This window comes from Halyomorpha halys, unplaced genomic scaffold, assembly GCF_000696795.3.
Source record: "Halyomorpha halys isolate HHAL.00 unplaced genomic scaffold, Hhal_1.1 Scaffold949.1, whole genome shotgun sequence".
In the NCBI taxonomy this organism is placed as follows: domain Eukaryota; kingdom Metazoa; phylum Arthropoda; class Insecta; order Hemiptera; family Pentatomidae; genus Halyomorpha; species Halyomorpha halys.
The window spans coordinates 662,932-677,778 of NW_027109590.1; the positions used below are offsets into that span (position 1 = coordinate 662,932).

A 14,847-nucleotide genomic window follows, 5' to 3' on the forward strand; every position below is an offset into this window, starting at 1 on the left:
ATTAAAACACTGAAAAAATAACGTAAATAAATCTTTATTAACTTAAAATGTCATTTATAATTTTTCTTCAATTTGATCGGTTATATCAGCCAATTTTAACCATTTGTCTTCTTGAGGGGGTGACTTTTCAAAAATTTCTTGCATATCTTGCAAGTTTCTGAGGTCAACATTCAATTTTTAATAATTATAACATTGTAAATATTTGGAATAGATTTTGTGCGAGACTAAACCCTCACATTTTAAATTGTTAAAATGAAATCTAGTTGTCAAAATATCTATGTAGTGTCCACTAGGGGATGGTTATAGTAGTTTAAGTTAGGGAATGCCCGAAAGATGTTATGTTTTGTGCTTTCTGTTGAAGTTATTTAAATCGACATGTTTCTTCTACTAACCCTTTTTTAAATTTATTTTTCAGAGTATATTACATAAATCATTTAGGGATGACGATAATTTTATTATAATTTAAAATTTCAAAATTTTCTTCAGCGTCTCCTTCGGTGATTTGTCGCTACTTATAAATTATCTCTTGATTTTTCGAAGTTTTTATTTCTTGAATAATAAATATATTGTTAAAATTTTGAAGAAGGAACTGAGTTGATTCGCATTTAGTATCACCTAAAGGAATTTTAACCTGCAATATCTTATTGATCAACATTACTCTGTGAGCTTGTTCACTCTACATTTTTATAAGGTCAATTAACTCTATTTTTTGCGAAATAATCTTTTTAAATTTATTCTATTACATTCGTTTGAGAATTTGTTTATATAATTGTATATAACGGTTTGTTTAGAATTCTCAATGCACACCACTTCTTTGTTTTCGTTAGATTAGTGAAATTGATTAATAATTTCCTGATTTATTCTTATCGGTTATCATAATCTCACTCAGATTTCTGTGAGTTTCCTAGAGTGATTGAGTTACCTATTTCATTTTTTTTTTGTTTACACGTGTGTTAGAAAATATTTAATACCATTTAAAAAACAAAATTTTTGTATTAAATGTTTAAAATTATAAAATTATTACTACGACAAATACACTAAAAAGAAAAACAAGGATAATTGTTTTAAATATTTAATTACTTACCTTCTCTCCTCTTTAATGTAAGGTTTCTTTGAGGACTTTCTAATAGGTCAAACTGAGACAGAGCCATTCCTGATTCGAAACTGACACTTTTTCCCGATTGCCATTGGTAGACTAGTTGTCTACTGGGGTATGCGTCTAAAAAGGAATTATATAAAAATTTATATAAATTTAAATTGAGCGCTTCGAAAATTTTTTTAATTGTTATTGCTAGAGCTCTATTTAATATTGTGGGGTCCCGGGATACGGGGGTTCTCTAATTATAGATCATAGGAACTCTTCAAATTAATTTCTAAATAACTTTGGGTTATCAACAGACAACATACTATTTCATATCATTATACATTAAATATTAGAAAATCAATTTTTTTTTTTTAAAAAAAAGTATTTACTGCAGATGCTTTCTTTGATTTTAATTAGAAAAATCATTAATTACTTTTCAAAATTACGTTTTTTTTAATGCGTCAGTTTCTATTGTCATCAGTAATAAGTTTCTCAATATTTTTTTTACGGCATTGGAATTTTTATTGATCACTGGGAGGCCTTGGTTACACCTTGAAAAACTGATCAGAAATTGTATGGTGAAGGCAACTTAAAAAAACAACCTCTACAACGCATAAAGGGATGCAGTACTTAGTAAGGAAATGCTGTTACAAGACCAACGGTTGTGCAACGTGGTGATTTCGTCATAATCAACCTCGACCGCCAGATATTTACCTAATTAAGGGTACCCACTTTATGAGGCTAGGTGGACTCACACAAAGGTCTCCCGAACCCACAGGGCTACAGTGAAACATACAATAATTATCTGTATCAGCCGGACACGAACCCGAGGCCTTGGACTTTTTTTTCTGTATTAACTCTCTTAGATTGTCATCTTAATCTAAAGAAGCAATATTTCCTGGTCCATTCTACTTGACGAAGAAGAAATTTCGTACACCCTTTAGCTTTAATGATGAGCATCCTAAGAGTAAAAGCTTTGTCCTGTTCTTGAAGAGAAAGAATAGAGTTTAGGGTCGAGATCTTTTAAAAAGTGACATTACCTTCTGTTTCAATTCCAACTCGGTGGCGTTTTGTCTTTATATACTCCGGAAGGCAGAAGGGCTTATTTTGAACTCTTCTAGAATCTTTATAGAAGAGTACACAGAAGAGAGATTTTTTTTGAAATAGTGGTATGTGGTTGATTATTAAAAATCAATGACGTTGTCCCTTCCTAGCTAAAATAGAATAGATCTCTGTGGAACGCCTCGTGAGAGTAGGGATGGCGTGGCAACTTTATTTGAATAATGTCTTTTTTTTTCTTTTTAAAGTGGATAAAATAAGAAATATAGTTTCGATAATCGATTTGTTTACTTACAGCTCCCGAGGATCAGAGGGCATGATTGACGATCCATGGGAAAATTGTGTAATTCCATTGGGCATTTGGCTTTTATTGTCAACCTGCAAAGAATTATAATTTTTATTTAACAAGCTAACTAATTTTACGAAACATTTAAATCAAATGATCAATACAAAAATTTTAAAATCAATAAAGCAAATATTATAAAAGATTGCCCGCATGAGATAATATCACGTTACTTCAAAATATTATAGTTTTAGCTATATAATTAGTGAAATTATATATGTTTTTACTACCATTATTTAATGTATAAAAAAGAAAAAAAAATTTATGATACAAATTTTCTAAAAGTATTAAATTACTTCCAGTGGAAATTAAATATTGGCAAGTTGAATGTATATGGTTACTTGTTATACATTTATATTGTTTTATTAATAGTTATTTAACTGTTATCTTTATATATGTATATTAAGTCTTACCTATAAAAAATTATTGTGAAGGTGGGATGGAGTGGTAGCACGCTTCTGCAGGGAAAACTCTTGACTGCGGCATGCCTTATGCCTAATCTTTTTAGGCTTTCCTTTGTTATATCAACATTTCCTAACCTTAGAAATACTATGGTGTTGGTTTTCAGAAGCTGTTTCTCAATTCTTTCCCTCTCCTTGGCTGTTCTGTTTCTCTAGTTTTTAGTAATTTTTATACCTCTTTCTTGAATGATTTGAAACTACTCTTCAGTAAAATTTATCCTGGGCTAAATACTCAATTTTCTCCTCCCTTTTTGCTCCACATTCTGTGGTTTCCTACTTTTCTTGAAATATTTTGAATTGTTGATAACGAATCTGGACTTCTCGAAGGTTGGTTAAAATCCTTTTTTCATTGTCCGATTTGTTTTAAAACGTACGAATTTTATGAGGAGTAGAACTTATTTTTTTGCCCATCTTCTTTTCCTTGATTTTATTTGTTTGAAGAAGGGAGAATTTATTTTCTGATTCACACACATATAAATGTATACATACAGAATATATATTTTATCTGCTTTCTGACACTTGTATTTGAAACGACTTGTATCCTTCTTGAGTATCGAGTTCTGCTAGGTTCTGTGTAACGTGACCTGCCTGTTCCTAGTACACCGCGGCTTGTATCAAAATTTTATTATGTATTTTTACAATAACAGCTTCCTTTAGTATTTTTATGTATTTAAAATATTCATTTTTATTATATTTAATTTATATAACTATAGATTCTATCCACATCTATAATGTTTTATAATATTATAGAGTAATATGACAACATCTTGATTTAAAAATATTTATTAGTTATATAACAATCAGTTATTTCACCCTAGGGCGTCATTTTCTGGTAATATTTTATTATTAATTCCGTAGTGAGTTATAGGATTAATAAATTAAAATTAAAATCTGTACTGATACAACCCATGAAGAGTTAATGGTGCAGTACTTTTGTAAGAAACTATAGTTACTAGACCAACGGTTGTGGAAGGAGGTGATTTGGTCAGAATCACGCATGAACGCCAAATTTTTACCGAATTAAAGGTACCCAATTTATGAGGCTGGGTGGACCCCAGGTGGGCTCCAGAACCCACAGGTTTGACTCACGGCTACAGTGTAACAGAAAACAATTTTCTGCCCCGCCGGATTCGAACCCGGGCCCTTGGAGTTAGTAGCACGTGCCTAACCACATTGTCACCGCGCTCCCGTAATAGTATTATATTGTCATTAAATTAAATAACATTTATCCATTTACCTTTTTTAATGGTAAGATATTCACTTCCATGACGTCTCTTTAAATGAATAATATGTAACCATATATTATTAACCTAGACTCTTCCTATTAAAAGGCATTTCCATCAACCATATGGATTTCTAGCTGGAGGGTTTGTATAAGTTTGCTTCGTGTTCTGTGTAGATATTTTTTTTCATATAGTATCAGCTGTCGAAAGTATACCGGTACCCTTTAAGAAGTACTTACCTCAACAACTTCCTTACCTCATGGAGTATAGAATATCCCCTTCCTGAGTGATCCTCAGCAACTTGTTGGGAACTGTTATCGTGTGTACGTAGGAGTGTTTGCCGTTGTAGAAGTAAGTGTCTGGTCGCCAGATCCTCTCCAACATCTTTATACTCAGGCTTAGGCTCTTTATAGGACCTAAGAAGCTAAGCCGGGTGTCCCGCCAGTACTGCCTGAAGTAACAGTCCATCGAGTAGTCCTAAAGAGTTAAATGTTACATAATAATTGAACAAATATACATAATATGTACATTTGTAATTATATATTATTGTTTAGATGTGCCCCGTGATTTCATCCGCGTTAATGAACAAGTATGTCTGATTTACATCCGAAAATTATTTAAAAAATACAAAAGGACCTATCAATACACGAGAAACTAAATTTAATTAAATAGCATAATATTTTTTTTCCTCTTTATTACACTAAATAACCCGTGGAATAAATTCCAGTAAACAAAAGCTGCCCAAGTATAATCTCATTCACCTAAAATACGAAATGATTGATTATTGTTCTAATAAATAAAGTTAATTATATGAGAAGGTGGTTTGGGGTGCAGTCGGAGAATGACACAGATAAGTTGAAAAGATTTATTTGATAGTGCTAACGTTTCGGCCAGAATTCCTAGCCTTGATTAGGGCTAAGAACAATGAACAAGATAACGACCAATGAAACAAAGTAATTATGAAACAAAGAAATATGAATATTTTAGTTTAATAAAAATTTAAAAATAAAGTTATGGAAAAAAATGAGAGAAAGAAAATATATGTAACTTATGTACGTGCAATTATAGAATAAAGCAACAAAATATAAAGTTAAGTAAGACAAAAGAAGTGATTAGAAAATATGACAATAATAATGTGTGGTGGACATAACTAATAACGTGGATAAGGAAAAATAAGAAAAGAATAGAAAAGGAAAAGGGGGTAAAAGAAAGATTAGAAATAAAGAATAAAACATAAGACACACTTTGAGGAGATCGGAAATCCAAGTGAGCTCAGTGGCGCGTGCAGTGAGACTATGAGTTCAAAAAGTACATTACAAAGATGATGAAACTACCGGAAAGTTGTGAATACGTTACAAATTATTTGGATGGGTAAAAATAAGAAATTCAAAACATTTGAAAAAATTAAAAGTGGAAAGGTATAAAAACATGACTACAAATGATTTTTAAAAAATGTAAAAGACCATAAATTATGAAAGAAAAAAAAATACACTTATTTAAAAAATTAACTATTTGGGAATTTGTTTTTTTAATTTTTTAGGAATAGTTTACCGACCAAAAGAACTTATCGTTAACATTATATGGCATTTATTTCCTTAATTATATTATTTTACTTTATGTTTAATTATCTATATATGCGTTTTATTTTCCTCTTCTTTTGTTACTTAATTTTTATTATTTTTTATTCTGTACAATTATTTACTTTAATCATTCCATATATTCTTTTATTCATTGGTTGTTATCGTGTTCTTTGTTTGGTTATCATGTTCTTCTCATATATATTATTTGTGGTCAAATATTTCTCATCATTATGAAATTAATTTTTTTTTTTTATATTGCCCCAAATAAAAAGTAGATTTGTCTACAATTTCTGGTTCCATCTTCTATTATAAACGTTTTCGAATGATATCATAAGAATGTTCGTGTAATGAAGTTGTGCTCCTAGACTAAATATGAAAATTCTCTTGGTCAACAAAATATTTCCCAAGGCCACCACCATAGTGTGCCATGGGAGACTCGACACCAATATCATTGGTCTGTATTTGATAGTTGTGGCTACAAATTGAAATATAGAGGTACAAATGTATATTTTTATTTTACATAAATTAATGAATATAAATTTTAAATATTTCTAACGTATATCTATTGCTGACTACTCAGTAATTTAATTTAATATCTTTATACTCTTGATGACCACAAACTTAGTAATCGAAGTTGATTTATTTATATTTGCGAAAGAAATAGATTTATGATTCATGTAAATGTTGAAAATTTCTATTTATTTCACCAAGAATTGTTTAGTATAGCGTTGTATCTCTTCCAATTTAAGGAAACCATGCTCAGTTAATTTTTAATTTAAGCTAATCACATTCAAGAAGACTTTATGTAATGAAAAACAGGAAATGATTTTTATTTTGAGCAACGTTGTGTTGTTTTTTTTTTGTCGGATTTATTTTTGATTATTAAATATTAAGGGAAAGACTTTTTGAGCCCACATTTTTTATTATATAACTCTTTAAGAATAAAAACTTATTTGACTTTTTATTCATTTATATATTTTTATTAAATTTATAGTCAAAACAGGATAACTCGAAAAATTCAATATTTCGAAATTAAATCAATGTTTGTTGTTTTTCGATGAATTTATAGATAATATTAAATTTTAATCGAATACGAGACTCAATAAAGCTGTATGAAAATAGGTAGACGTCCCCTCCGGGCTAGCCTCGCACCTAATGAAAATAAACTTTAGAAGCTCGAATTAGGAGAATTGGGACATCTGTTATTCGAAGTTTCCGTGAATCTCATTTCTTAATGAGATGAAGCTTATGTGTATAATATTAACTGGTTACGGCAAGCATTTTCTCAATTGATAATACCAACTATATTATTATTGTTTAAATGGTTTTCACCTTTCGACACCCTAAAATAATAGATACAGCACAAAACACAAAAACAGAAGATTTCTAGAAGCTATACATATAACAAAAAACATACCAGAAACAGTAAACTACAAAACTGACACTAAACGCTTAAATACACATTACGCCGCCATTATAAATAGACTAAACATATAAACAGAGGAAATAAATGGGTTTAGAACAGTCAAATCATAGAAAAAATCACCAAGTTTAATTTAAAATTATACAATAAACAAAATGGGACAAATATATAGAGAGGTAACCATACAGCACATGACATAAGTTCCAAAGAGGTAGTAAGAAATATAGAGCAATGGTTGTGCTAAAGAGAGGGAAAGAATGCACCAATAATGGATGATAATAAAATAAAAACAGTGTAAAGCAATTCTTTTTTCCAACCAATGTTGATATGACATGATTTACTTTGCGAAATTCAAATTTTTGACTAATTATCAGGTAAATATAATTGTGTGAATTATAAATACACATGGATGAGGATTGTTGTTATAGTGAATTATTATTGTTTGTAAGTTATCAAAGTAAAGCAATATGGGACAGTGGTCCCTAAACGTTGTGCAACAATATGTTAATTTAAAATAAATTACATTCAAATTAGAAGTTTTAACCTCAAAAATTCTTATTGATATTGACTTACCACACTTCCTATAAAGAAAATGCAGAATTAAATGGTTTCTTTCTCTCACTTTTAAATTATTTCGACGAAGCAATAAAAATTTTTACAGTTTTTGATTCTTGAAAATTGTAACAAAAAAATGATAACTTGAAATATATTACTAGTAAACTTGATAAACCGTAAATCTTATGACTTGAAAATTACTTTTTATTACAACTACGACTTATTTAGTTTTGTCTGTATTTTATTTGTTTATTTTATAGTTGTTTTTTTTTGCTCTATTTCATTGATATAAATATTATAAAGGAGGATGTCAGAAAATTTTAAAAACGAATAATTAGGAAAAAATGTCAACTGAAAAATGTAATACTGCATATCCTAAATAATAGTATCCTGAATACAATGTTATTATTTTTGTATAATATAATATATAATATATAATAACAGTAATTATATTGCTTAGTTATCGATGTACTTTTCGTAAATTTAATAGCAACATTTTCATTATTTCATATCTTCAATTGATGCATTTTATTGTAACTAATATTGTAATATAATATCAACAATTAAATAAACATATACCAATACGTAATATTGTTAAATTCCTTACCATATCTAGCTCTGAGACAGGTCCCATACTCCTTATCAATATATTGGTCTTTATAATGGTGGGCTCTCCTGGATAAGAGAAGTATAGGTAAGTTATCGGCATACAAAAAGCAAATGTTTTGCAGATGTAAATACATTTTTTTTTAAAGAAATGATTTATATTTATTATAGCAACAGGACAAATGCCCAAATATTAATGGTATGCTTCTCTTACTTAAAATTAGATTTCATACCTAAAGATGATGAGTAAAAAAAAAAAATTGAAAACTGTAATTTCTTTAAAATAGAAAACCTTTAATTGTAGGAAAAGTACTAAGCAACACTGAGAGCTAAGCCATCGATATAATTACCAAGTATGCATTGAATGGAACAAAAAACTAATAGAAACGTATGTTGAAATGAGTAACTTAATTTAAAACATTTATATAATATTAACAATATACAAATTGTTGAACGTTTTGATTATTTTTACAACAAATCCTAATTTAAAACTATTTTTTTTTCTCTTTACATCTATTTTTAGTTATTCACTAACAAATAATATAGCTTAAGAATATTATTGTTTAGATCGTTTAATTCGTGGGGAATGAGGTAGAAATTCGTATCATAACCGCTGTGAATGAGAACTTTGTGTAGATTAAAGTATAGCGATTAATAATTTCTGTAAAATTATTGAAATTGAATTATGTAATTGTAATAAAAGTTTCTCTTTAGTATAGGAACACGATTGAGGGAGTTAAAGGGGTATAAGTGACACTTATCAATATTTTGAACTTTTTTTTTTTTATCTTTATTGGAATTTACAACTGTACATAATTATAAATTTGGTGGATCACTAATGAAGTTTTTACATTAGCAGGCCTCGTGGCCATCTTCTTTCAGGCGCCTCAGAGGATTGGAAGAGGAAGCAAGGTAGAAACTAGTGGGTCTGGATGTTTTGGGAGTTTATAATGGAAGGAATGATATCTGGTTTGGGCTAGATCGGTTACATATGCGACATTAATTATGATATTATGTATGATTTTATTTGTGACAAAGTAAGGAGCATTAAGGATTTTGGATTGAATACGAGAGGTATTAGAAGGTCTAGTGGAGCCCCGAAGCTCAATGTCCAGATCGGCCTTCTCACAGTCATGTAGAGCATTCTTTTGTAATTAATTGGAAGTTTAGACCGTTTGTCTAGTAAGTGCTGTAATAGTTGAAATTGACGTGCAATTTCCAGTCTTTTCAGTCTTGTGTCAGGATTCCAGGTTAGTCGTTGGTCCAGATGTAATCCAAGGTTGTGGATCTGTTCGACTGGGGTAAGAGCAACATTATTAAAGGATACTGTACGTCGGTCGGTAGGCTTGCGATGGAGGGTAAAGGTGATTTGATGGGATTTGTTATTTTGAACTTAAGTTCAGAAATAGAATATAGAAAATAGAACTAAACTACAATTACAATTGCATGATACAGCTTTATGGAGAATTTGCCTATTGCTAGAACCCCAATAACAATTATAGAGTAGAAGGTCTCGAGGATTGGAAGTTTAGACCTTTTGTATAATAGCGAATTAACGTGAATTTACCTATTTATTTTTGTCTTGTATGGTGATTCCGAGCTAGTCGTTTGTGCAGATGTAGTCCTAGGTTGCGGATCTCTTCTACTGGGGTAACTGGAGTAATATTGAAGGGAACTGTAAGGCAGGAACACATAGGATTATGACGAAGAGTAAAAGTGATTTGATGGGATTTATTGGAATTTATTTTAATACTACAGTTTTGACACCATTCATCAATAGCTCGCATGTGTCATCACCATTGATTAGATTAGGATTTTTTTCGAGAAAATCGGGAATTATTCTTGATAAACTTCCAGTTATTTGAAATTTTTAGTTTTCACGGTAATAATTAGATTTTACCATTAGTACTTTGCAAGACCTGTATAAAATATTGAGGAGAGGGGTGATATAATTGTAGTAACCTTCTCTAATTCCATGGAAGCTAGAAGAAGTGTAATATTCTTTCTTAACTTTATCCATCATCCCCCTCTCTCTTAAACACGTTCTCGTTTTATGTTCTATCTCACCTTACTCGCCTTGCTCTTGCTAGATGAAAGAGGTATGTTATGGAACGGTAAAATAAAGTACTATATTATGTAGCTCCAACAGTCCTTGCTCATCCGTTGTATTAGGTTCCCTTAAGCGCTCGAGCTGCCATCAGTTCCAAATTTCAGTTTCCCATCTTTTTATAATAACTTTGTCCATGAATACATCACCCAGCATACATTTTCATGTTTATATGAAATTATATATAATATATTATTAGAAAATAAAATAAATGTTTTGGTTTGTTAAGTAAAATGAGTTTATGGATTTTTTATTATTTTTGTTGTTGTTATAATGCTTTGAGCCAACTGTGTAAGTTTCGCATCGATACGTTAGTTGTTGATTATTATTATTATTAGGCAACAGACCGTGGAAGTCCAATTCATCGCGTGGTATTAGTATTAGTAAATACATCGCGCGTTTCCTGACGTGATTTTTTCGTACGGTGGGTTCGTCACTCCCACGACTATCTTTTGTGAGTGCCGCCCAGGGGAGGTTCTGAGTGAGTTTGGTATAATTTTATGCTTGAAAAAATTTCGGATAGCGTCGGGCTCGAACTCAAACCTTTGAGTTGGTTGACAGGCGCGTTGCCACGCTGCTACCGTCGCCCCTTTATTATGAGGGTATAATAAAGTTGAATAAGAAACAATAAATTAATAAGAACGTATTTATTAGTGCCAACGTTTCGGCCAGAATTTCAAACATTCATCGAGGCAGAATAAAAACTAGTTAATAACCATAATGAATAAAAAGAAAATGCGGAATAACGAGACTATTAGGAGATAAAAGATAATATAGTGTATAGTAATGGGAGATAATCTGTAGTATAAGAATTAGGAAAAAATAAAAGCAGTACGAAAATATGATAAATTTTAAAATTATGAAAGAGGAAAGAAAAAATAATATTATTCTTATGAAAATCAAGTAAATAAATGAATGTACAAATGAAAATTATTTAAACTTAAAGTTATGAAAAAAGTGAGAACATATATACATTAATTAACTATTTAACTAGCTGAATTAAAAAAGTAAATATTAAGCTATATAAAGTAATTGGAGTAAATACAATTGACAATAATTTGATACGATGAACATATCTTAATTACGTGGAGGAGGGGTGAAAGGACGAGGAAAAAATGGTAAAAGAGGATAAAAATTGATATATAAACCTGGATGTAGACTGAGGTCAGGGACAAACAAAAGTAAGGTGGCACGTTGGAAGAATGTTGGATTGCAAAAATAAGTTGGATAAACCAGAAAAGTTTGTTTCCAACTGATGTAATTAAAAAGAATATTGATAAGTATAAACTAAACTAAATTTTAATGAGAAATAAGATCTGAATATTATCAGTTTTTATTCTGAATATTATAAGTTTGGTAACAATTTTTTATCATTGAACTTTTGTTGCTCGAATTAAACATTTTATCAATCCAATACCAGCCTTGAGATACATGAATTTGTCCAAGCTACAACTCATGGACACAATGATTTAGTATTGTTCTACCCGAGCGTGGAATCATCTTAAAGGCAGCTACCAATCTCTGGGGATATCGTAATAGGCAGTTGGAGAAATACTTCAAAATTTTCCAGAGAGATTTTATATCATGGCAGGAAATCAACGGTTGACAGTGCTCCTGCGATATCGGCGTCATTTTTCTGCTTTCAATTTCCGCGTTCATGAGAACAAATAAATTTTCCAATAGAGCAAATATAAAACAGCAGAACGGGCCATTCTTCTTTCTCATATTACGCTCTCTACCGAAAACCATTTTGTAGCCACCATTTCAATCCATTCTTTATTTCAATCCTCAATGCTATGAATGCCATGGTTGATGGAATCGTAATAATATATTTTGCTACTTGTCATAGTATATATTTTTATATTTATATCTTTAAAAGTAATGTTTAGAAATAATCATGAAATACTATTCTAATTATATGTGATTCTCATGTAACTGATTTTAATTTTTTTATTTCATATATTTAGAAGAAGTTTGTCAAATTTTTATTGATATTAATCAATGACTATCAATGCAAAACTACGTTAGGGCTCATTTCTATTTTGAAATATTTTTCACATACTTATCTTAAATGTAAGTTATAATTAATTACTACATTTCGCCATCTCTGGAGGCTTTAAGGTTTTTCAAGTAATCATAAAATTTGATTTTCCTGTGTGAACTGAATTCTTCTAGATATAACAATTAAATTAATTAATTAAAATATACCTTCTATGTAGTCTGACTGTTCTTTTTATATTTGAAGTGCTTTTGACAATTTTCTTTCCATTTGGAAATTGCTGTAGTCTCTTACTTAGATTCGCTGCTATACTTAGAGATAGCAATGGAACTCAGGACGAAGAATACTTTTATAAATATCAGACTGTCACTAGGTGCTGTTAACAGGTAGCCAAGCTAGTAGAATATATGATATATTTCAGATCTGTAATGATCAGATTTCACATGTCTATTAAGTTTCATATCCAGATTAATTGGGAATTTGTTCTGTGAATCGCATAAAACAATCAGTTTTGGACAAACTCACATGTATGTCTTAAATATAACTAAGCAAAACAAATATTTCTCCTTATCTATGCATTATTTTTTAATAGGACTTCTATTTTTAGCAATAAATTGAAATTAAATTATATAATGTAATCGGATCTGCGAAGAGGAGCTGGACTTGAAATTTGAGTTTGTAAACTGAAACTGTCTTTGTGGTTTAGTTATAGCATCAATACCTGAGAACTGCTGAGACTCGCCGCCCCAATTTCCCAACACCACTTCCTCTGGGATTTAGCAGTTAATGGGGCCCACTCTGTCTCCACGGAGTTGCTGCGTAATTAATTGGCAAAAGACGTAGTCAATCCAAATAACCAAGATCTTGACGGAGGTGGATATTATGTATTAGCATCAGTATGGTAAAAAGGCAGAAAAGAGCAAATAGTATTTAATTACAGCACATGGTAATATCAAATAAACCATTGACTGCAGGAGTCGTGTATGTCAAAACTTACATTATAAGATATTCAACACATATGGAGTTCTATAAAGTGTATGATTAGGAATATCAGCTTTCTCTGACAGTAATTGATGCAATGATGACAACTATAATACACCGCAGGCTATTGCTTTGGCTTCGGCATTCGCTATAATATATGCAAACACTCAACCCGCCTACGTGTGGAGAATTTCTCTCATAATTTAATCTTTTCCTAAATTAACAAGAGTATTAATCAGATATTGATGTCCTTGGATTAAATCTTGCAGAACATTTAAGACAAATAAAAAATATTCCTCGAATCGTATTCAATTATTATTTGTGTCATAAGATGCTAATTTGTTTTTACGTTGTCAACTAAAATCTCACCTTTATTCTTATTACTTGTAAAATTATTTGCGATTTAAAATTTTTTATGTTTTATACAATTTCTATACGTTTATGATTTGAAATTCATAAGTAATTTTTAAGTAATAAGTAATCGTAAGTAATTTTTAGCCTTGTACTGTATAAGCGCCTGCTTCCTTTATGTTATTTCCTCTCTTACACTCTATCTGTCATGTATTTTTATCAAATTTATTTTACTTTTCTTCTCCTACTTATACCTAGTCTAGAAATTCCTTAACGTTTTTCGCCACGGCACCTTCTTTGGGGTCAATAAAAATTGGTAGCACCAACCCAAGGGTAAGCCCTGTTGAGAATGGTAAATGCGCCATAGAAAAGGATATGATGGCTTGCCATATATGTTATGGCGCTTTGGCAATCGCTTGCAGCACTCCTAGCATATGCTTGCAGCTTTGGGAATTATTGACATAGTTTGTATAGTCATAACGATGGCCTGAGAAGTAGTCAAATAAAAAAAAAAATTTACATAAAAATTTTTTTGAGGTTAATAACTTCCAGTTGAATGAAATTTGTATTAAATTATCATAACATGGTACAACGTTTCGGTACCACTGTCCCATATTCATGTACTTTAAAGCTACAACAATAATAAAACTATCATGGCAACAATCTTCATCCTTATTTATTTTATTTCACACAATCATATTCACCTCATAATTTCATATAGGAAATCATGTCACACTTTACACTGTTCTCTCTTTTCTACTATAACTTATTTGTGCATCTTCACTTCTCCTTAGCACAGCCATTACTCTATATTTCCTAACTACCTCTTTGGACCTTATCTCATGTCCAGTTTGCTGTTTGACACAAAAAACACTGACAGAATATGACAATATAAATATCAGAACCGGTCTATGCAACAATAATAAGTTACAGAATAAGCTGTCAAACATGAAAGACAAAGTTGATAAAATGGAAAAACTAAATGTAATTTATAAGATAGATTGTAAAAATTGTGAAAAAGTATATATTGGTGAAACATCTAAAAAACTGGAAACTTGGATTAAGCAACATGTAA

The 14,847-nt window shown here is 30.4% G+C and overlaps 1 protein-coding gene across 1 annotated transcript in view; it reads right to left on the reverse strand.

The window, feature by feature from the left end:
- The window catches only part of LOC106687350 (gamma-aminobutyric acid receptor subunit alpha-6), a 55,145-nt gene that overhangs the window by 23,736 nt on the left and 16,562 nt on the right, over positions 1–14,847 (reverse strand). The window contains exons 3-6 of the mRNA XM_014431181.3: positions 8,336–8,403; positions 4,427–4,647; positions 2,439–2,521; positions 1,085–1,219 (exon numbers count right to left, since the gene is read on the reverse strand). Of these exons, the coding sequence (XP_014286667.1) occupies positions 1,085–1,219; positions 2,439–2,521; positions 4,427–4,647; positions 8,336–8,403 (507 nt within the window). The remainder of the gene's footprint in view (positions 1–1,084; positions 1,220–2,438; positions 2,522–4,426; positions 4,648–8,335; positions 8,404–14,847) is intronic.